This window comes from Dermacentor andersoni, chromosome 3 (assembly GCF_023375885.2).
Source record: "Dermacentor andersoni chromosome 3, qqDerAnde1_hic_scaffold, whole genome shotgun sequence".
Classification (NCBI taxonomy): domain Eukaryota; kingdom Metazoa; phylum Arthropoda; class Arachnida; order Ixodida; family Ixodidae; genus Dermacentor; species Dermacentor andersoni.
In genome coordinates, this window is record NC_092816.1 from 230,994,441 (window position 1) to 231,017,691 (window position 23,251).

Genomic DNA, 23,251 nt, shown 5'->3' on the forward strand with positions numbered 1-23,251 from the left:
AAGCTTAAGCGTCTTCCAATTTTTTGCTTTCGCTGTGAGCGCGCTTTCGCACCGTGCCGTGAGCTTTAGGCCGCAGCATATGAGCATTTGACAGTACACTGGCAATCATTGTTGCATGGACGCTATCAGAACTGTTCAAAAATAACTTCGTTATAGAGATTTCGAGGCATACAGCGACTGCCTACGTGCCGTCGTCACGATTCAATCTTTTTTGGTGTTCTAAATTCTTGGACATTTCAATATTATTTTCAAGTTGCGTGGCACTGTATGTTTATCGGTCTTCTCAGCGTGCGATTTCCCTCTGCTTCTTTTTCGTAATCCAGTGCAATAATTCATCACATAAACATGCCCATATGCCATGCCTTTCTTTAATGGGCGTATTACGGCTCCCTTTCCGTTCCAGTGAACTTGCCAGTATCTAGCATCAATAAATTCATAGACCAAAACTGTCATTACATTAGCCGCGCAACGGGCGTGGGCGAGCGTCTCAGTGCGCGTTTTCCGCTACTCAGCGAACATCGCCGTCCGAACGTCGGAGTATCGGAATAACATCTCAAACACGCTTACCTTGTAGCTATGTCGCACTTTTTTCCTTTGGCTCCGATTGCCCTTCTTACCCCCTGCTTACAAACTTTTTTACTTTAACCTCGAGCTATCGTTGAGGCTCACACGATCACTGCAAATAACTGTGGCATGGAAGTGGTGGTACCCAGTATGGAACAGGACAATAGTGTCTGACGTCATGAAACATTATGAAAACACAGACCGTTGCTTCATAGACGGCGCGCCTGACAAACGCTTGCTCTTCCTAATTGGAAAGTGCGCTCTTCTGCACTGTACAGCTGCCCAAATAATAGCGGTACCGGTCACCGTTCAAATGAAGATGAAGCGCTAGCTCATTTTCACAACGAGAGGCACACGTCTACAGGGCTGTGCCAAATTGGCCTGGTTTGCGCGCACTGAAGGGAATGGACATGACGAGCGCCGGGTCCGCCGCCTATAATACTTCACACGGAGACCCGTATTTTGCGCTGTTTAGTTCCTTTTCAGCCACGTCTGCATTTTCCGTGTCATACAACAGCAAACTGTGTTTGCACACGCTGTTAAAAACAGCAACTAAAAACAAAAAATAACCTTCTTTGCAGTCATCATTTGGGCCCACTACCTAGCCCGGAAGCTGGCTTTACAATTATGAAAATGGTCTGATTGGTTGACGTGCCTGATTCATCCTTCTGCTAAGAATTTGTGAGAACTAGGGAGCATAGGACCTTGATACATTTGATGCTTAGTAAATACAACTGGGCGTTTAATAGCAATGGATGAAGTCTACGTCTTCGATTCGCGTGAAGGCATTGCAGTATTTTCTTGTGCCAGCGCGCTTTCCTTCCTTGATTATTGAAAAAAAAAAACGTTGGCCATTGACATTACCCGTAAGACATTACCACGAGAGAAAATGGAGGGAGGCGGCATTTCGCTTGAACGGGATGTCAGTCTCGCCGACTTTCTAGTTTTGCGTTCGCCTCACCAGATTCTCCGCGTCTCCGATGTTTTCGCCTCGGCGTATCATTTCTCAATAGGCTGCGTGCTCAGGAGGCGCACAGATGCCGGCAAAGGCCCATCAGAAATTAGCATCTCCTGTGCGAAAACATTTATTTCGTTTGTTACAACGCTACTAGGTGTGCGGCCATGCATGTAAATATGTGCATCGTTGACTCGGTACTAGTAGCTTAGAGCCAGGAGTGAGGCGTAGCGACTCGGTTTCCAGCGTATATTTAACGCGTCTGTAACATAGACATAGTGCGCGAGCATTTGCTTAAAAGCTGAAAGATAAACTAGAAGCGAAAAGGTAGTCAGTAGGAGCTTATGTGGCAAACAGGTAGACAGTAGGAGCTTACGTGAAATTCTTTTACACGTGAGCAAGAAGAGTCGCACTATAAAAACTTGGGCATACAGGTTAGCAATGTCTTCGGCCAGTGCTGAAATATTATTCGCCCGCAAAGAGCCATCTGCAAAACACCAGAAATCCGTAACTTTGCATCGTTGCTTTTAATTCGAGGTGATACTGGCATGCATACCTGTCAGTTTTGTTGCCAATGGCAACATATCAGCTTTGGTCTGAAAGAGGGCCCTCCTAACAAAACAAGACGCTCTTCCTTATTTGTTTCCGGCAAGGTATATCGGTTTTTGAATCTTCGCAGGTCTAAACCTAGCATTCATCCAATCTCTGAACGCGTGCTAAGTAGCAGCTTCACGTAGACATCAGGCTCCGGATCGTTCCTTGCACCCAGTGCAGTGATTTAGTGCAGCTTTCATGTACTTACACCGTTAACTTTAATGGTGAACTACGGCGGAGCTAAATTTATTTCACTACGTCACAGAAATACTAGCTTGTACTGAATGCACACGCATGCTTTCTGAAATGCTCAGTGGTCATATTGCTGCATTATCTTCGTCGTGTCGAAATCCTCCATTGACGCTCCCAACGAACCAGAACTTGATGTTCACGTTGACGGTGTCCATTTGGCAGAGTTAATAGATACTGAAGCCCAGGTGTCCATAGTGAGTTGTAATCTCCGTCGTCCACTGAGGAAGGTTCTCACGCCTCCTACTACTCGAGCCGTACGCGTGGCCGATGGAAGCACTGTTGACGTCACCGGAATGTGTACTTCCCGTATAATGGCCACGTTCCTGTTCTTCTTGCAGTGCTAACCAATTGTCCCCTTGACCTAATCCTCGGACTCGACTTTCTTACGGCGCACCCAGCTTTGATCGACTGTTCTGCCGGGACCCTTTGCCTCGAACTTCCTCTACTCGCACGTATTCGTGCTGAACTGCCGAATAACCTTAGTGCGACCGAATTCGTCCACCTGCCGCCTAAAGCTTTGTCTTTCGTAGATTTGCTATCATCTTTTCCTGTGCCCGATGATGATCACGTCGCCACACCTGTTCCTAATGTGATTTTGATGCGCGATATCACTGTGCCCCACTCCGTCGTCACCGTCGCCGATAACCGGACATGCCTCCCCGTCGTCTATTTTGGCCTGATACACGAAGTTCTAGACCAAGGCATATCGGTTGCAACGCTCTGTGCTATCGGAGATGACCACGTGACGACGTTTTCCGTAGACGTCTGCTCAGATTCTTCACCATGTCCACAGGATGCTATTTTCCCTGACGCAACATTTCGTCCCATGATTGCCGCGGACCTGCTGCCTGAACAAGCAGCAGCTCTGTGTCGCCTTTTGGTTTCGTACCACGACATCTTCGACCTCAGCATTCGTTAACTGGGCCAGACTTCAATTGTTAAACATCACATAAATACTGGTGATGCCAGTCTTATTCATCGCCGGCTATATCGAGTTTCTGCTTCAGAGCGTAAGGTTATTCCAGATGAAGTGAACAAGATGCTTGCCAAAGGCATTGTTCAACCTTTGTCGAGCCCTTGGGCGTCAACCGTGGTGCTTGCTAAAAAGAAAGATGGCGCATGACGTTTCTGCGTAGATTATCGACATCTGAACCGCATTACCAAGAAAGACGTCTACCCCTCGGCTCACATTGACGACGCCCTCGATTGTCTCCATGGTGCCAACTACTTTTCATCAACAGTCCTGCGGTCTGGTTATTGGCAGATTTCTGTGGATGAAAAAGACAGAGAAGACCCCGTTCGTCACTCCTGATGGTCTATATCAATTCAAAGTCATGCCATTCGGTCTATGCAACGCCCGAGCAACGTTCGAACGTATCATGGACTCTATGCTTCAAGGGTTCAAATGGTCAACATGCCTTTGCTACCTAGACGACGTTCTCGTATTTGCGCCCACATTTGAGACACACCTTGAGCGCTTATCGGCCGTTCTTCAAGTCTTCCGCGAGGCTGGGCTCCAACTAAATCACTTCGGCCGTCGACAGATTACAGTACTGGGCCACCTCGTCGACGCTTCCGGTATTCAGCCAGACCCGGAAAAAATTCGTGCTGTCACGTCTTTTCCTGTACGTCAGACTGTCGAAGACGTCCGAAGTTTTGTAGGACTCTGCTCCTACTTCTGACGCTTCGTTCAAGACTTCGCAGCGATTGCCCGACCTCTTACTGATCTTCTGAAGGACGTGGCGTTTATGTGGAGCCCCGCTCAAACTGCCGCGTTTGTCCACTTCACCAACATTCTCACCACGACCCCTATACTTGCCCACTTTGACGCGCCCTCTCCTACAGAGGTGCGTACCGATGCCAGTGGTTACGGTATCGGAGCCGTCTTAGCCCAGTGCCAACAGGGTCAAGATCGCGTTATCGCATACGCTAGCGGCCTCCTCACAGCAGCGGAGTGCAACTATTCGATTACAGATCGTGAATGCCTGGCTCTCGTCTGGGTAGTTTCCAAATTCCGCCCGTACTTGTATGGCACGCACTTCTTCGCAATCACGGACCACTACGCGCTCTGCTGGCTTTCCTCACTCAAGGATCCTACCGGCCGGCTTGGTCGCGGGCTCTGCGGCTGTAGGAATATTCCTATGCAGTGGTGTACAAGTCGGGCAAATTACATCAAGACGCAGACTGTTTTTTACGCTATCCAGTGGACGAACCACCCGGCGACCCTGACCCCGATACCGACACTTGCGTTTTCTCCGTTTCTCAGCTGCTACACGTTGCCGACGAGCAACGCCATGATGCCACTTGGCGCGCCATCATTGATGGCTTGGAATCTTTGCCTTCTGATTCGTCCCTTCACCTGTTTGTTCTTCGGGATGGTGTATTATACCGCCACAATGTACGCCCCGACGGTCCTGCCCTACTGCTCGTCATTTCTAAACACTTACGGTCAGCCGTCCTCCAAGAACTTCAAGATTTACCAACGGCAGGTCACCTTGGCGTCTCCCGCGCCTACGACCGGATTTGCCGACGCTTTTTTTGACCAAGCCTTGCTCGCTTCGTCCGGAAATACGTTGTGGTGTGCGAGAAATGCCAGAGCCGAAAAAAGACCATCGACGCTCCCTACCGGTGGCCTTCAACCACTCGACATTCCTTCGGAGCCGTTGTTTCGCATTTTCTTGGACTTACTTGGCCCTTTCCCTCTATACACGTCTGGCAACAAGTGGGTCGCTGTGGCGACAGATAGCCACGCGCTACGCCATCACCAGAGCGCTTCCAACATGCTGCGGCACAGATGTCCCCGAGTTGCTTTTACGCGACGTGATTCTGCAGCATGGTGCTCCACACCAACTGTTCACAGACTGTGGTCAGACATTTCTTCCTCAAGTCATCGCCAACATCCTGCAGTCCTGCTCCACCAAGCACAAGCTGACTACGTCTTACCATCCACAGACTAATGGTCTCACTGAGCGTCTCAATCGCATCCTAACAGACATGCTTGCAAAGTACGTCTCGTCCGACCATACTGATTGGGACCTTGCCCTACCAGATGTCACTTTTGCATATAATTGTTCGCGTGACGACACCGCCGGTTATTCCCCGTTTCTGATGTTCGGCTGAGAACCCACATTGCCACTGGACGCATCCCTTCCATCCACCGCAGCAGAGACCAGCGAGTATGCACTTGACGCCATCCCCAGGGCAGTCCAAGCACGCGAAATTGCCAGCGCTCGCCTCCTGGCCTCTCAAGAGAAGCAATGGCGCTTGTTCGATCGGCGACACAGAGACGTCCACTTTTCGCCTGGGTCGCTGGTACCCCGGTGGTCCCCGACTGGCCACGTTGGCCTGTCACAAAAACTCCTGTCTCTGTACACCGGCCCATATCGAGTGCTGCGGGCCGTGACTCCTGTTACGTACGAAATCGCCCCAGTCAGTACCAGTGCCTCATCTGCCCCAAATTCCACTGATGTCGTGCATGTCACACGCCTCAAGCCATATTACTCTCCTGTTACCACCGATATTTAGACGCCCCGGGACGGTGCTTCTGCCGCCGTGAGTAATGACACTGTCACGGCTCACTTGAGACAAGAGCGGAGAGCAGTATTTTATCTAGACAATTAGAACTAGCGTTCAGTTTTGGCTTCTTCTTTTCTAGGACCTTCACTTGCACGCACGAGGTCGTCGTCCTCGTCGTCAGCGTGGTTAGGCACAGATGGCGTCGCGGCATTTGCCCCCCCCTTCAAAGGAGCATCGTCCCGATGCTCGGCGGGTGGCACCCGGTGTCCAGCCGACCAGCAAGTGCCCATGTCATTCAGCAAAATAAGGTTTCATGCGCACCACGTGCACAGTCTCAGGCAGGTCCTGACGGCGCCTCGAGCAGGATTGGCTGTCAGGAATGACTTCATAGTTGACGTAGCTAAGGCGTCGTAGAACCTCGTACGGTCCGAAGTATCGGCGCAGAAGTTTCTCCGCGAGGCCTCGGCGGCGTACTGGAGCCCAAATCCAGACTCTGGCCGGGCTGGTAGACGACGCATCGATGGCGTTGATTATAACGTCGCGCATCACGGTCTTGCTGGCTAGTTATGCGAACGCGCGCAAGCTGTCTTGCTTCTTCGGCGCGCTCTGTAAAATCTGCGGCGTCAGTCTCGGAATCGCTGGAATCATGAGGAAGCATAGCATCCAGCATTGTAGTCGCTTCTCGACCGTGGAGGAGACGGAATGGCGTCATTCTTGTTGTTTCTTGCCGAGCCGTACTATAAGCAAAGGTTACGTAGGGTAATATTTGGTCCCAGTTCTTGTGTTCCACATCGACATACATGCACAGCATGTCTGCGAGAGTCTTGTTGAGGCGCTCCGTAAGTCCATTGCTTTGCGGGTGATAAGCAGTCGTCCTGCTGTGTGCCGTGCCACTGAGCGTGAGTACAGTTCGCAAAAGTTCAGCCGTAAACGTGGTTCCCCTGTCGGTTACGATGACCGCTGGAGCCCCGTGCCTAAGGACGACGTTTTCGATAAAGAACTGCGCGGCTTCGGCTGCTGTGCTGCTCGGAAGTGCCTTGGTTTCTGCGTAACGCGTAAGGTAATCTGTTGCAACTATGATCCACTTATTTCCTGCAGTTGATATTGGGAATGGGCCCAAAAGGTCCATCCCAATTTGTGCAAACGGTGTTTCCGGCACTTGAACGGGATGTAATAGTCCGGCAGGTTTCGTAGGTGACACTTTTCGTCGCTGACAGTCAAGGCACGTTCGAACGTAGTGCTTCACCTGAGTTGCGAGCCGTGGCCAGTAGTATTTCTCTTTAATCCGTGCTAATGTTCTTGTGTAGCCTAGGTGGCCCGAGGTAGCTTCATCGTGACAGGCCTGCAAGATTTCACTGCGGAGAGTTTGAGGGATGACCAGTAGATATCGCTTCCCTGTTGAATTGAAGTTCCTCTTAAAAAGAACACTGTTGCGTATGCAGAATGATGACAAGTTCCTTGAGAACAATCTGGGCTTGTTTGTGGTGCGACCTTGTAAGAAATCAATTATTGAAGCGAGCTCCTGGTCCTCTTGCTGTTGTTGAGAGATGGTAGCCGCACCAACAACTCCTAAAAAGCCTGCAGATTCGTCATCATCTCGGCCTGACAACTCGATCGGTGATCTGGAGAGGCAGTCAGCGTCTAAGTGCTGCCTTCCCGATTTATAGACCACTGTCATGTCATACTCTTGAAGCCCTAGGCTCCAGCGTGCCAAACGTGCAAATGGATCTTTCATGTTGGTCAAGCAACAGAGAGAATGGTGGTCACTTATGACTTGAAATGGGCGGCCATATATGTACGGACGGAACTTGGTAACGGCCCATACTACAGCCAAGCATTCCTTCTCTGTGGTAGAATAGTTCGACTCTGCACGTGACAGCGTTCTACTTGCGTAAGCGATGACTCGCTCAGCGCCGTCTTGCCGCTGAACAAGGACGGCACCTAGACCGACATTCCTGGCGTCGGTGTGGATCATTGTCGGCGCATCCACGTCAAAGTGGGCAAGAACAGGCGGAGTTTGTAGACGGTGCCGCAACTCGTTAAATGCCGCCTCCTGCTCCTCGCCCCACACAAACGTGACATCTTCTCTGGTTAGGCAGGTGAGCGGTGAGGCGATGCGTGCAAAACCCACAATAAATCGCCGGTAATATGAGCATAGGCCTAGGAAGAGTCTGACTGCCTTCTTGTCCGTAGGCCTTGAAAACTTTGCGACGGCTGCGATTTTCTCAGGATCATGTCTGACACCTGTGTGACTTACAATGTGGCCCAAAAACTGTAGTTCCTCATAGCCAAAGTGGCATTTTTCAGGTTTTAAGGTAAGCCCAGCGGACCGTATGGCTTGAAGAACTGACCGTAGCCGACTGAGATGTTCATAAAATGTGGCAGAATAAACAATCACATCGTCTAGGTACACTAAGCAAGTCTTCCACTTAAGGTCTGAGAGAACAGTATCCATTAGCCTTTGGAACGTGGCTGGGGCAGAGCACAAACCAAAAGGGAGAACTTTGAATTCATAGAGCCTATCAGGCGTCACAAACGCAGTCTTTTCGCGATCCCGCTCATCGACCTCTATTTGCCAGTATCCGCTTTTTAAGTCCATCGATGAGAAGTAACGTGCATGCCGTAGCCTGTCGAGGGAATCGTCGATGCGTGGTAAGGGATACACATCTTTTTTCGTAACCCGATTGAGCTTGCGATAATCGATACAAAACCTCAGGCTGCCATCCTTCTTCTTAACGAGTACCACGGGCGATGCCCAAGGACTTTTCGACCGCTGTATGACATCATCTTCTAGCATTTTCTTGACTTGCTGCTGTATTGCTTCACGCTCTTGCGTGAATGCATGTTGCGTGTTGAATGCATGTTCATGCATGTTGCATGTTTCTTGTGGACAATGCACGCGGGCGCCCCGACGAAAACGACGAACGCTCTCTGGCTCTCGAGCTGTCGGCTGAACTGGCCAGCGCTGCAGTTACCCTTTGTATATGTACTTTGTAAATAGTCTACAGTCTTAATCCTTCGTTCGCGTAACAATATAAAGCTATGCTGTTGAGGAATGCGGCGGTGACTTCGAACACTGGCCACGGATTTGGAGCTTTCAGAGGAGTGAAGCAACACAAAAACGCTCGCTTAAACATACATAGATTTGTGTAAAATACCAGCATTGTGCTTCAATATACCCTGGGCCTGTATCCACAAAAAGTTCTCATGCAAGACATTTTCGTAAGAGAAAATCTCACCCAATCTTGACGTTGAACCTATCATTAGCGAAGGCGACCAGCCAATGGCAAAGAACACTCACGAACGAAAAGCTTTGTGAATTAAGCCTATCGACCTGTATTCACAAAAAGGTTATTTCGCTAGAAGTGCTCGTAAAAGGAAATTCTTGCGAATCACGTTGCGGCGCATATATTTAGCAAAGGCGACTGGCCAATGGAAAAAAAGAGCACTTGCAGACAAAAAGCTTTGTGAATTGGATCCCGCGAAAACAACAATGAGGTGCTTCTCATACATGGACCATAGCTGACGTTTCGGACGTGTAACCCCGAGAAATATAAAAATGCACATTCATGCGCCAAAGCTATAGACCTTACTCCACACTGCGATTGCGTGTGACCTTATGGCAAAATCGTCATAACGTGAAATGATGTACCTAAGACTGAAAAGAATTTCTTAGGTACAGTGGTCTCTTTCCCTTACTCTTGCGCGCATAAGTACATGAAACAGGTGCTATACAGGAACTTTGCAAAAGTGGATATACTCCTTGTCGGCGTACCCAAATGATCAGATAATTTCCGATCAATTTCAGAGGCTAAACGGTGTTGCACTTCTGGGGGATACTTTCGCAAAGTATGATGAGCTCGGCCTTATATAGCTGTCACCTTGTTCTCTTTGGGATTCGCTCATCTGTCCGTGCAGGCTTAACTGGAAGCTGTGCTCATAGCGCAATGATTTGTCGACGGAGCATTATTAAGCGGTCCCCGACTGCCATTATCGCTTTCTCTCTTCGACTGTCTTTGCTGGTGTCCAAGAGGCGTTCACTGTCGGACTGTGTTATGACTCGGAATGAAGCTCTTTTGTGTGAGAGAACAATTGCTCTGACTTTAGCTACAAGGACAAACGAAGTGACCCGGTGCTCCCTAAATGACGGAAAACACAAAGTCTTCCTCAAGCGAACAGCGTAGAGGCCTGTTTTTTAGTAAGCATCAAAAGGACATGATCGTATGAGGAATGTTTTTACGGGCACGCGGACGAGGTTGGCGCGGCACGAATAATGGCGGGACTCCAAGTTCATGGCTGTGCTAGGCGATCGTGGCACACAGTTGCCTGCAAAGCGGGCAGGGCGCGCATAACATGGCCAGCATGTATTGTCATGAACACATGCGGGCTCTTTCTTGCTTTCCACCAATTCACTTCTGCAAGTCTACGCGCTCTTGCAACTACACCTTCGGCTTGCTCACGGTCCCCAGAGCTCAGGGAGTCAGTTGGCCTAGCCACTAAACGAAGCGTACATCGCAGCAAAGCGGTCAGGCGTGTTGAGGTGGGACATAATCGATATAGAATGCCTAAAATGATAAGACTGCTCACTAAATCAATGCAGAACGATCCACTAATTAAATATCAACTAAGTGCAACATCTGTGCTTCGCTCCTTACTGTGTACGTCCGGTTCTCAATCCGCGTAGTCAGCAGCGCGGCTTAGAAATTGAGGAAAATCGCTAGCAGAAAACATCCACAATGACGTTAACGACAACAACAAAAATAAATAAATAAAGCTACGTTCATTGGACGCATGTCAACGGCGAAGGAGCTTGCTGCACTTCACGTTCCCTTTAAAATTTATCTGGACTTAGGTTTTCGAACGCCAATCGCAAGTCATTACGTAATCGAGTAATCAAGAAGGTCCAGCAGAGATCGAAACAATATTTGCTAGGGAGAAGTCCGGCGTATTTTTATGTGACCTCATTGTACAGGCCGGTTTACATGGAGATGGAATGACTCAACTATGATGGAGAAGAATCTATACTACAAAAAACAATTTCAAATATTACTTAACGAAGCAATAGGCGCAGGCTGAAAAAGCGAATGCCGGCACAACAGAGAAGATAACTCTATACTATATAGCACTGCGTACAAATAAATTGCCTTCTGCCGCGGCCTTTCCGTGTACTGACTCCAGAATACTACCCTTTTGGGGCGTTACGCATAGAACCATTTCTTGGACGGATAGTTGAACGAGTCTGCAGAACTGGGTCCAAATTCTTTGTGGAATCGGATCCATCAATTTTATGACCACAAGAATTTTATGACCAAAACAATTTTATGACCACAAGAAAGCAACACTCATGAACATAAGTACACCTTTCGATGATTCACGTTGTATGAGAAAATAGTTCTACTTAGAAAAAAAAAGCTATGGTTTGAAAACCTATTGAAAATGAAGGGCATATGACAACTGTTTTATTCGTGTGGGTCTTTGCGGGCATTACATGGGGACGGGGGGCGGCTATAATACGGAGGTGTTTCGTTCACAACTTAATGGGGAACAATACGAAAACGCCGTTGAATTACGAAGCAAGCCAGTGCGCGCGAAATATGTGGAAAAGTGTGATGGGCGGGTTTGATGTGGGAGACTCAAAATGATGATTCGCTATGATGAACCCTGTGGAAGCGATCGAGTACAGGTGTTGAGCCTTCAAGTGCGGACAGTTTCGATGAGGCTCTGATATTAGTCAGACTGTACAGACGTGTATACGTTCTCGTGATAAAGTGGGTTACTTTATTTTGGATGGCTTGAACATTGTTAATCAAATATGAGCGACTATGATTCCAACTAAGGGCGGCGAATTCTATTTTGTGTCAACTAAAGTTGTGTAACCAATGAATTTGGTCGACTGGTTAGCAGAGTGCAAATTTCGCTTAAGAAAGCCGAGCGCTTTTAAGGCCGTACTGTTGACTGCTGAAGGTGCGCATAAAATATAGTTTCAAGATAAATTGATACCCGCATATTGTAGAAGCATGTTTGCTTCTGTGAACCAGAAGAAAATGTTTTCTTCTGTGAAGACGGAAATAATAACCAGCATTTAGTTTTGTCGCATCCTCTGATGACGAAAGTACACCATCCTTGGATATTTGCACTATGTTGACGAAGACAGCTTGAGGCTAACTATATTCCAGAATATTTTCTATTCCATTTTAGCATTATGGTTATGTCATGGGAAAAAGGTCCCTTCGGCCACTTCGTTTAAATTCTCTCTGGTTTAGATTGCTTGCGGTAATTTTTACAATCACCATCACATGATGACTGCCTTACCTCGTCGTTTTCCTCTTTCATACAACGTTTGGCATGCGAGCTGAATAGCGCACTTCGGTCGATGTATGTGTCGCAAAAGCTTAGGAAAGTAACGAAGAAACTTCCAGAAAGAATCACTCACTCACAACTAAGTTTATTTCGTGAAAACGCACGCACATATAGAATGCCTCAAAGCGCAGATCCAAAGGGTGCCAGGAAAAGCGGTTTAAAGAGGTGACTTCACTTTTAGGAATAGACTTTTATATTAGTCAGTGAGCCCTTTCTAATTAAGATGTCCGTCTTGATATGTATTGTGAAGCGACAAGGTGCGCGAGATTTCCATAGAAAGAAAGATGATAGGTTAATAGTGATCACAACATGTGCTATGATAAGGAAAGGATGTCACACATTTCGGTTATTTCTTCGTTAATTTCGATGTCATCGTAATAACTGGGCCACCGCTTGTATCTACATCATTTGTGGAAAAATGACCCAATACACAGAGCGAAGGAGCAGGAGCCCCAAACGCTGCCACTCGAGACGGGGATTGAGACACGACCGCCTGTTAAGGAGAGGCGCGTCAGTACAATCGCGATTGGCTGTCCTCAGCGGTATGTAGTTGGTACTCCCCAGGGCGATATCAATAGGCAATGCGGTAGCGGGATATTGCAATGAAAGATTCACAAAGAGGACACAACTGTAAAACAAAATGCAACATGTTCGTGTTTATGGCATATCGTGGAGCGCCAGCTAAATGAAATCTTGCAGCGCCGTTACAGATGCTTAACTTGAAGGTATATTACCAAAGTCACTTGGCATTATATTCCAGCATCGAATGTAGTATTGAAAAAAAGATTATTTACTTAACAGTCAGGTTTTACACGAAGCGTATTTCAGATTGAGGAAACCTAGTCAGATGGACGTATAATTTTCGTGTGACATGTCCACCCTACGTGCTTCTTTGCTTCCGTCGCACTCCCAAATGCAAGCAGCACATCTGTATTCTGCACCCGCTCTGATTTCTCCATTAACGCGGCGAAGGTCACAGGGACACGCGGCGACTCCTCGCGCAAGCAGCAGAAGCGTCGTCGTGAGGCCCCGCACGGGGGAGGGTGGCGAGAGCGGGGCCACCCCGCTTCGTCGTCGAGCGGCCGAGGAGAGCGCGTGCATTCCCTTGGCGTCCTCGACCACGTGACTCTCCTGTTTCCGGTCGCGCGCCCTTGGCAGTGAGTGAAATGCGACGGACGGAAAGCGTGTCATGGTTTCTTTTTTCTTTCTTTTTTCTAATGCGGCGCTCGTAAGAGGAAACTTTACATCGGTGCCAACTCCTGTTTCCCCACTGAATTACTTGTAAAACGCAGAAGTGCTTTTATAATAGAAGCACAGCACACATTTAAATAAAAGATGCAGCTTCTGACAGACACAATTAAAGTGTAGTGACTGTAAGAAGCAAGATTTGGATTTAGGGCTTTGCAATTTCTAATTATGACGTGCCTGGGCTAGTTAGTAAATCATGGAAGAATCATGCAGACAGTTTTAGTACAGCGCTCGTGCTTGTTCACTTTGTGCCACGTCCTTGTTTGGAAGTGCGCTACCATATTCCACGGATTTCTGCAAATGTTCGCGAAAATGGGTAACAAAAATATAGAAGCTAGGAGCTTGCAAGCCCGTAAACCAAAACACATCGCAGTTTTATAACTTCCATCTGTGAGAGCATCTAAAGCGGACAAATTTGACGTATAAATTTACAGGCTAGGTGAAATTGTTGCAACTTTACGAGGGTTTCGTAGAAGGTCTACCAACAAATTAGTGAATGATAGAATTATTGAACAATAATTGATCAGAATAGAACGCTTTGAATGTCTTAGTACGCGCACATCCGATAATTATGATATTTTTATTTATTACTTAGTTACGGAGTTGAGAGCTTAATAGCTGTCTTTTCTATAATTTTGTATTGTGCAATTTTCAACAATACAAAAAACATTGACGACCTGAATAAAGAATTTACTTCCGACAGCTCAACCTATTCTTCCTTGTTTTTTTTTTTTTTTTTTGCTGCTCGACTTCCGTACAGTGGTTGCCGAGAAAAGTAATTTGTGCGTTTTCATGCATTTAAAAGCTCCCGGGCTAAATATCTTACGGAGGATTGCACAGCGGTTTTTGTACGGCTGTGGTTAAAGCCAACATATCAAGTGTCAATCAAAGAGCAGCCAGCGCAGGATATTCCAGGTGGCCATGCGATCGGTGAGAACGCGCAGCCTGACACCGGTCACTGTCGGCGATGAGCCACCAGCGATGGGAGCCTTAATACGCCGTCGAATCACGCAGAAAGACGCGGGCGTCGGCATAACAGAGGGTTATTATTGAGTATCAAGCTCGGATATAAAGAGAAGCATTTGGAAATGTTCGCGGTAGCCAAGGAGAGATTACGTCCAGTCGGCGGCGACCCGGGCACTCGCAGAGCGCTCAAGGCGCACTGCGAAGAAGCTGCAAACTTTGTTACGTTCGCCCCAGGTATTACAACTGACGACAAACTGTCTCTTCGCTATAACGGACTATCGATGAGCCTCTATGATCTCGTTTGGTCGGAAGTTTAAGCGGTGGTTAAACGGGCGAGGGAGGTAGCAAAGCGCGTCGCCTTCTGTAGTACCCAAATTAAGGCGCATTTGAAGCAACACTCACTGCAGAAGGTCTCCAGATATGCTAAAAAAGTCTCCAGCGAAATTCAACTTTGGGAGAGGGAAAGTACGCTTAATTCTGCAGCCCATATGGGAGCACGGCGCAGCGTATTGGGGATGGGGGCGGGGGATGAAGGATGAGGAGATAGAGGGGGAAAGCGAGAGTAGGTTACAGGCAGCATACGTCAGCATCATACAAGGGCGATGGCAAGCGAGCGAGGCAGAGGCCCACACTGTAAAATAATTTACACCCTTAAGAGCGAAAAAGGGTGTAAATGTGTCTATAACTCACACCCTTATGGTGTAATTTGTATAACCGACACCCTCATGGTGTGAGTTATAGACACATTTACACCCTTTCTCGCTTTTAAGGGTGTAAATTATTTTACAGTGCATGGGAGGCCGCAGTCTAGTGGCGATCTAGGAGCCCGTTTGTGTACACATATTCAAGCAGGCTTGCCAGTACTGGAAGGTGGTAGCGGGCCGGGGAGAGTAGCTGTGTTTCTGAGGTAGCCGGGAGTCCATACCATCGGTAGGTGGCAAAGAGCAACCACTTCCCTTCACGCGCGCGCTGAAAAAGCGGTTAACTCCAATTTGGATGCTGTCGTTAGGGCTAGAAGGAGGAACGTTCTAGAATATGGAGGTACGTTTCTCAAGAATTCGCATGCAGTGTCAGTGAAGTGCATTGGCAACTTCTGTCGAAGGACGGCACTCTGTGAGCCGAGGTGGCGGGCTGAGAGCAGGGAAGTTCAAGATGCGGGGGTTAGGCATGGTATGCAGTCTAGTTACAAGTGAGTTAGAACCGCCCGTGTCCTTTGCATTTCTTACGCTGCCGTTGTTTTGGACCGCAGGGGCTCTCCTGCGGCGTCAGCGCTGTAACCGAGTGAACGAGCACATGTGAAAGAGCGAACGCAGAGCGGGAAATGAAAAACGCGAGCCGTGAACGGCAGGGACCAATGAGAGTGGCCCCTACAGGGACGAGCGCGCGGGAGATTGTTGTCACGCGGACTGGCCCGACCGTTCGATGCGTACTCGTATGTGTTCTCAGCCCGACCGCTTGTTTCGTACGATCGTCGGGGCGCGTCAGCTCTCGCTCGCACTTGTTTGGTTAGCTTGGTTTCTTTTCGTTTTGCCTCTTTCGATTGTCATGGTTTCCAATTGTTTGGTAATCTGGCTGCATGCGCGACGTAAATTGCGCAGTACTTTCTGAAAGCTACGCGGCACCAGCGATTACACTAGAACCTTCGACGAGTCATGTGTAAAAGCCGACGCGCTTGACCCGCAGATCAAATTTTCGACGATCGCGACTCTGCTACATGTCTCTCTCAAATTCTTTGCCTCAATATATCGCGAACTGAAAACACATATAGAGTTGCGCTCAAATTTCGCATTAGGGAGTATGGCAATCGTTCAATTTTTTTTTTTTTTGCTTTAGCGGTATGCATATCACGCAGTAAATACCGAATGCGCCTGGTTCGAGATCTTCCAGAAGCGAAGAGCCACGCGGCGAGCTTCGCTCATGAGTGCTACACATTTATGGCGATTGCCCGGCACCGATTCAATCGCAGACCCTTAAACAATTTGAGCTGGGATAATGCAGCGATTCCTGCCGCTCAGTTCTGTTCATTTACTTTTATTGCCCAGGATCTGCAGATCCCAGCTACGACGTAGGTTGAGCAGCGCTGGAAGCACTGGTGAATGGCGAAGACGAAAAAATTGAAATACAGCCGTCACTGATTTCGATTTTCTTGTGACAGCGAAAGATTACTTGCAGCGTACGTAACATTTTTTTTTATTCCTTCGATGCATCATACGTTGATATCTGGTTGAGAATGTTTGAGTGAGAGTGTGATGGTCGTAATAGGTAGTTTCCAGGACACGTATCCAAAGTGCACGAGAAGCAGACCCCGGCATGCGCTAACATGCTAGGCAAGCCTCCTTGGAGACATTATTGTTCCCAAGCACGCACTACCAAACCAGCCAGCCTGCACAGTTAAATTGAAAGAATTGGTTGTACGGCTAGTTCGCTCGACATGTTGCAATTTCCCTGTGCAAAACGTGAAAACTAAGCAGACAAGTCAAGACAAGTTAAAACGATGTCTATCTACTCACGTTTGTTCGGTTCTGTAGAAAATATAGTTCCGGTTAAAGAGTGACTTTTGAACAAGATATGATTGACACACATGATTGATATGTGGCACATTCGTCTTATCTAATTAGTAGTCCGCTATTTTTGCGCTGTGAAATATCACCGGCGTAAAATGCCGGCCCAGCGGTATATGCTGGGAACCACGCCGCGAGGGCACCACCGTCGTGCCCAGACGGTGCTCGCTTATCGCAGGCGAACAGATAAGTTCGAGCATAAATAAGCAAGACGCACGAGCAGGCTGGTTGCGCGCGCTAATGCATGCTTAGAAGCAACAACGGTGCACTGTATGTGTCGAAACCGAACTACTTGTTATGTTCTGCGCTGACGATGGAATGCAGAAGTCAAAAATATTAAATTATGGGGTTTTACGAGCTAAAGCCAAAAAAAAAAAATTAAATTATGGGGTTTTACGTGCCAAAACCACTCTCTGATTATGAGGCACGCCGTAGTGGAGGGCTCCGGAAATTTCGACCACCTGGGGTTCTTTAACGTACACCTAAATCTAAGTACACGGGTGTTTTCGTATTTCGCCCTCATCGAAATGCGGCCGCCGTGGCCGGGATTCGATCCCGCGACCTCGTGCTCAGCAGCCCAACACCATAGCCACTGAGCAACCACGGCGGGTCGAATGCAAAAGTGGACCGCTCGGGTGTTCTATATACAAGTGCGCTGGGGGCTATACATGGACAACATAAACATGGCCCTTCTCTGTCCGGTGAAATTAGTGCTTCGTTTGAACAACGACCACGATGACGGGCCATAATATTTGCCAGTGAAAACGTGGAATAAACACGGTTCTCGTGACATGGCCCAATGTGCGGCCGCTTTCTTCCACACAGTGCAAGGAAGTGCGGTGTGCACCTCCTCTGAAAGCAGCTTCTATGCCTTGCATCTCGTGTGCGCGGTATAGTTTTGGGCTCAACACTGCCTTTAACTGGCTGCTGGAGCTCTCTGTTAATTTCAATAAAGCGGGACTAAACTATCTCTTCGCATCTGTGGTGGCTAATAGCAGTGACGTGCCATTAAACATTTATATCTTGAGTGCCGTGTGAATGCTCGAAACTGCTCCTTACGTCGTTCCACGGGAGCATGAACCTATTTGAATAAATAAATAAATAAATAACAAGACAGACAGATTACGGCTGTCTTTTCTGCTATACTGTACGCTATTGGTGAGACATGCTGTGCACTTGGAGGTGTTTATTTTTTCTCCATAAGGAATTTCTTGGGCATTTGTCTGGGCTGTGCATACCTGCTTGGAAGCTCGGACGCGATAGATGCGGCAGCACGACGAAGCGCGGGCCACTGGGAATGGCCCCCCAAAGGCTTTCGCACTTCCGCCCCCGTATGCGGACGCAGCTCTCGCCGTCTGAAGAAACGAACGATTTCGTGATTGTTGGCAGGACGTCATGGTGCCCACACGACCACTGAAGAACACTCATTGTTTACAATATGGAGGACAAGACCCGAACTATTCTGAAAGACCGGAAAACGGGACAAGCACAGGCCATGTCACCCGGAGACAAGCTTGCGGCCGTTATAATTCTTACGGGCAGCGCGCACGCATGTCCACACCGGGCAAAACCGACGCGCAGTCGGTCAACAGTGACGAATGTAAACGAAAGCTGCGATTGCGAACGCAAGGCTTCGCAAGGCTTGGCGCGGATACTACGACGACTGCCGAACAATCGTTCGTATCTAGAGTGAGCGCTCGTGTATGGGTAAATCTTCTGAGAATACAGTAGAGGAATCAATCCGGAAACAAACCAATAATAAAACGACTTTTCTTTGTTAGACAGTTTTTGCGTTCACGGCGGATTAAGAGGCTACCTTCCATTTTATCCGGAGATTTCATGAGAGATGATTATCGGATGCGATAAGCGGCAGCTGTTGACATTCTAGAGCTGCTTCACAATGGGCTACGAGGGACATTGCGGTGCCGAGGAATGTGCGCCAATGTTGGTCATATTGTTTATGGAAGGAGCAGTAGGGGCACATTTCTGAGTGAACATGTCTATGGTTACACAGGCCCCGTTTATGTTGAGCGCTGGCTTTTGCTGCCACGAAATACAGTGGAAAATGAGCGAAAGTAATAAAATAAGGAAACGTTCCCTTTTCACGGAAGAATTATTTCGACTCAATGTCTGGGAAGAAAATCGTTGCGATCATTTATATGGCTCCAATTTAAAACATGAACGCCGACAGGAATACGATGGCATTGTTTATAATGCACGCAAGAACTGAAATAAGAGCATTAAAATGACAACAGAAAACAGAAGAATCAGGTGTCGTGCTACAACAATATTTGCGCATAGATATACATGCTCCATATGCAAGTGTTAACATGTTTTTAGTGCGCGGATTCTACGGAGGATAACGTGTTGAACTCCAAAACATTTGAATATGTTAGGAATGTAATGCGACTCCTGCTGTGGTCGTGGTAGCACTTGGTAATCGTAAGACCATATATATATATATATATATATATATATATATATATATAGTCTTATATCATTTGTAGAATATAGATGGTCCCTGTGGAACGACATCATCTTCGGAACACGAAATGGAGTGATAGAAAAGTTCCAAGAAGTGTAGAATTTATAATGTTAGTGCGAAGTTGGGCAAGAATTTCCCTGCTTGCAGAGGGCGCAACTTCCCAGCAGTAGTGTACCATGTTGTTGGGGAGAAAAAATGGTTTTGTTATTGACATTGTAAACGTTCGGTCGGCAAGAGTTAGTGTGGGTCATTCGAAGGGGGTGCATGACATGAGATCTGCTTCGCGCAGTCAGTGGCTGGATAGTCTGGGCGATGTCTTTTTAAATCACGGAGACGCGCACATCCAAGCGGCCCTCGGTACAGATGGTATTAGCTAATACTTTTCAAATCCAATTCACCTGATGAACAAGTCCTACAAGCACCTACTCGGTAACTCTGACGCATTCTGAGAACAAGTTCGATGGGCGTAGCATTTGGCAACAAGTAGCGCTCTTGTGCAGTAAAAAAAACACACACACATAGGTTTTTTCTTTTGTCGCACAAATAGGAACTATTCCGTCCCTCCGGACCAGCGGATCGCTATAAATCAACATAAGGCAAGCAAACACATAACTCTGCAGCTTCCTAAGCTAAGTGCTGTGGTAATACGAATGCATCGATATTTTTTAGGATTAATTTATTAGTTGCCCAAAATTAGCGCTGGTTTGCCCCATGGTCAACCCATAAATAAGAGAGAAGCTATATCATTGACGAACAGTAATCTAAACGAACTAAAATCGAGCGGTTCTTTAGGGCTGGTAAAACTAATAAGTTTTGCACATCAGCATTGCCACGAAATAAAATCGCAGTTTGGGCTTCATCTTTCTTCGAAAGAATTTTGTAATTGGCGAGCATCTTCTTCTCAGCCTTCGAGTTTTCTATCGGGAAGAACTGTTTTTGCGGCGAAAGTCATGTACGTACAACTTGAGTAGCGACAATTCTTACTAGTGCCGGAACACAGTCTAGTTTTGGCACAACTTTGTGCATAATTGATACAGCTGGGTAAGTGGAGCCTGAGTCCTAACTTTGCACGGCTGGTCACAGATGCTTGAACTTCATTTTGCATTCACACAAGGTACGCATGTAAGGACACGGACAAAAAAAAAAAAAAAAACCACCAATTCGGCTTGACTAGGTCTCTGTTCCCTGCCAGTTTTTTCGGCAGCAGGTATCAAAATCTGCATTGTGCAATAATACAATACATGAATTTGTATATAAGTACATAGCAAATAACCCTAGCAAAATAAGATACAGACAAAGTATGTGCGTTGAGAGAACGTGTAAGCTCAAGGTTATTTTGGCAAAGCAGCAAACATTCACATCCATGGAGAAACACTCATTTCATACGATATACAAAAACACCTAAATACAAACATAAGCGTATTTTCGCTTAAAGGGAAATTCAATAGAAATACGTCCATGAATACATCACTGTGCACTTGCAGCTTAAGATCCATGTTGACCAGAAAAATAAAACAACAAATACGCAAGAGCACTCATGTAAATAAAAGTATGAACGACAAGTTAGCACAAGGGGATCTTTCTGACGGCCCAGCTACCATGAACATTGCCCTGACCCATGAGTCAGGCTCATGATGATTTTTGTCCTTAGCCGTGAGCAATGCAAAGCCCACTCAAGAGCGAGAAACAACGACCCAATGTAACATGGTACAAATAAAACGGATGTGTGCAAAAAAAAATCATTTCCTATGAAGCAGCATTTTAGGATGATATATAAGGTGTTCTTTTTTAGCTGCACCAAATTTTTTCAAGCTTGCCTATGGCAGATAGGACAATTTTAATCCTTGATCTAAATTACTCGATGAAGCGGCCATTCTGCGAGAAATCAAAATTTTCAGTTGAATAAGTAACGTAATCAGGGTAGCTAACTTCTTCATTCATTGCTTTACGCCACACATTTCAATCTACGAAGTATAGCCGCAGAGTTCGCATGGCGTCTCAACTTGGAACGAATTCTGCGGACATTACCAGTTCCGAGATATTAATTTTCCAACTGTCCGTCGAAATGCGTTGGCGTTCCAGATACATTTTTAGGAACCCCTGTTTTATGCAAATTGAAGCACAAAAGTAACTCGCCGAAGCAGCCGGTTTGTTAATTAAAATGAAATCAAGCAGACCAAAAAGAAAACACTCGAAACGAGGGTGAAGCGCGCAGCAGTGCTGACCGTTCGCCTCGTTCGGCAGTGGGCGGCGGCTCGGCGGGATCGGTGCTGGCGAACCGGCTGTCCGCGGAGCCGTCGACGCGGGTGCTGCTGCTGGAGGCGGGCGGCCCGGAGGACACGGTGACCGACGTGCCCTTCTTCACCACCGTCAGCCAGGGCTCGGACATTGACTGGGCCTTCTACACCGAGACGCAGGCGAACTGCGCATTCGCCACCGTCAAGCAGGTAGGAAGCGGCGCAGCAGAAAGGAAGCTGTTTGCCGAACAGCTCGTGCGAAAAAGAAATCGCGCATCCTGTTGACGCTGATGCCACAGTCGCACGCGTAATTCTATCGTGCCAATCACACGCGTGCCCAGCACGGCGCGCGAGAGCTCGTGCATCGTTTTCTTTGACGCCGAGGACGAATGCTTTATGCATTAGACCACATGTTTATAAGTGAGCCTTCTGATACGGCTTTATATTATTTTTCTGTCTTTCTCTCTCTCTAGATGGCTAGCCTTCTATTCCACGTGTATAGCTAAATTAGCAACAGTTGTTGCGGTTACAATGGTATTGATTCTGCTTTTTAATATTTATTTAATTAATTTATTTCAGTAATACTGGCAGCCTTCGTTTGAAGGCCCTTGGCAGGAGTGGGTGTTACATGAAGCACAGAAAAGTACAAGGCAATAATAAGAGGCAATAATAACAAAACGATTGTGTTACACCAACCAACGCCTACTTAAAGACAAAGTCACGCTCACGGAATCGCCAACGAAAGATGCTGTGCACTTTATACAAGACCAGGCCTTGTACATGACTGATAGGCCTACATTGAAGGTGATAACGTCACCATCATACACTCGCTGTCATATTTCGCTATTATACAACACTAAAACGAAAGGGCGCCAAGTGCGAATTCGCCAGTGACAGCAAGCGTAGCGACATTTCAAGAAACATGAATACGGGCGTGCGCACACAGGAGCGAAAAGAAAAATAGCGACACTACCCGAGTAAGATAACCAATGATACATAATGCAAGATCAAAGCTTAAAGAAGGATAGGGAAAGGTAAGTGAAAACCAAGTTTGTAAACAAAACAAATGATTTAAAGCATCTTAAAAAAATTATCGAGAGTTAGACACTCCATCGCATTGTGGTGCAGGCGAATGGTTCGCGGGAACAAGGAATTTTTAAAACTGTCGATCTTACAAGCAAAGCCTTTTAGCTTCTTACAATGATACGATTGCGTTGGGTGTCGAGAAATGTGTTCAATGTAGTGATTTCTGTTTAGGTTAAGCTTACCATGCTAGATCAAGTGCATGTATTTCAGTCTTTCTCGACGTCTTCGTGCCTGCAGTGTTTCTAGGTAAGCATTGACTAAAAGAACACTCGGAGATGATTTCCTGCTATAAGAATTTAAAATGCATTTAACTGATTTTCTTTGAGCATTTCCACATTTTGTTATGTTTGCTTGGGTTTACGGATCCCAAATTACCGCGGAGTATTCCGAGATAGGCCTAACGAACGTTTTATACGCTATTAATTTG

General features: G+C 47.1%; 1 protein-coding gene across 1 annotated transcript in view; it reads left to right on the top strand.

Annotated features, from left to right (window-relative positions):
• The window catches only part of LOC126536494 (glucose dehydrogenase [FAD, quinone]-like), a 187,661-nt gene that overhangs the window by 14,378 nt on the left and 150,032 nt on the right, over positions 1-23,251 (top strand). The window contains exon 2 of the mRNA XM_050183489.3: positions 21,746-21,948. Coding sequence (XP_050039446.2) covers positions 21,746-21,948 — 203 coding nt within the window. The remainder of the gene's footprint in view (positions 1-21,745; positions 21,949-23,251) is intronic.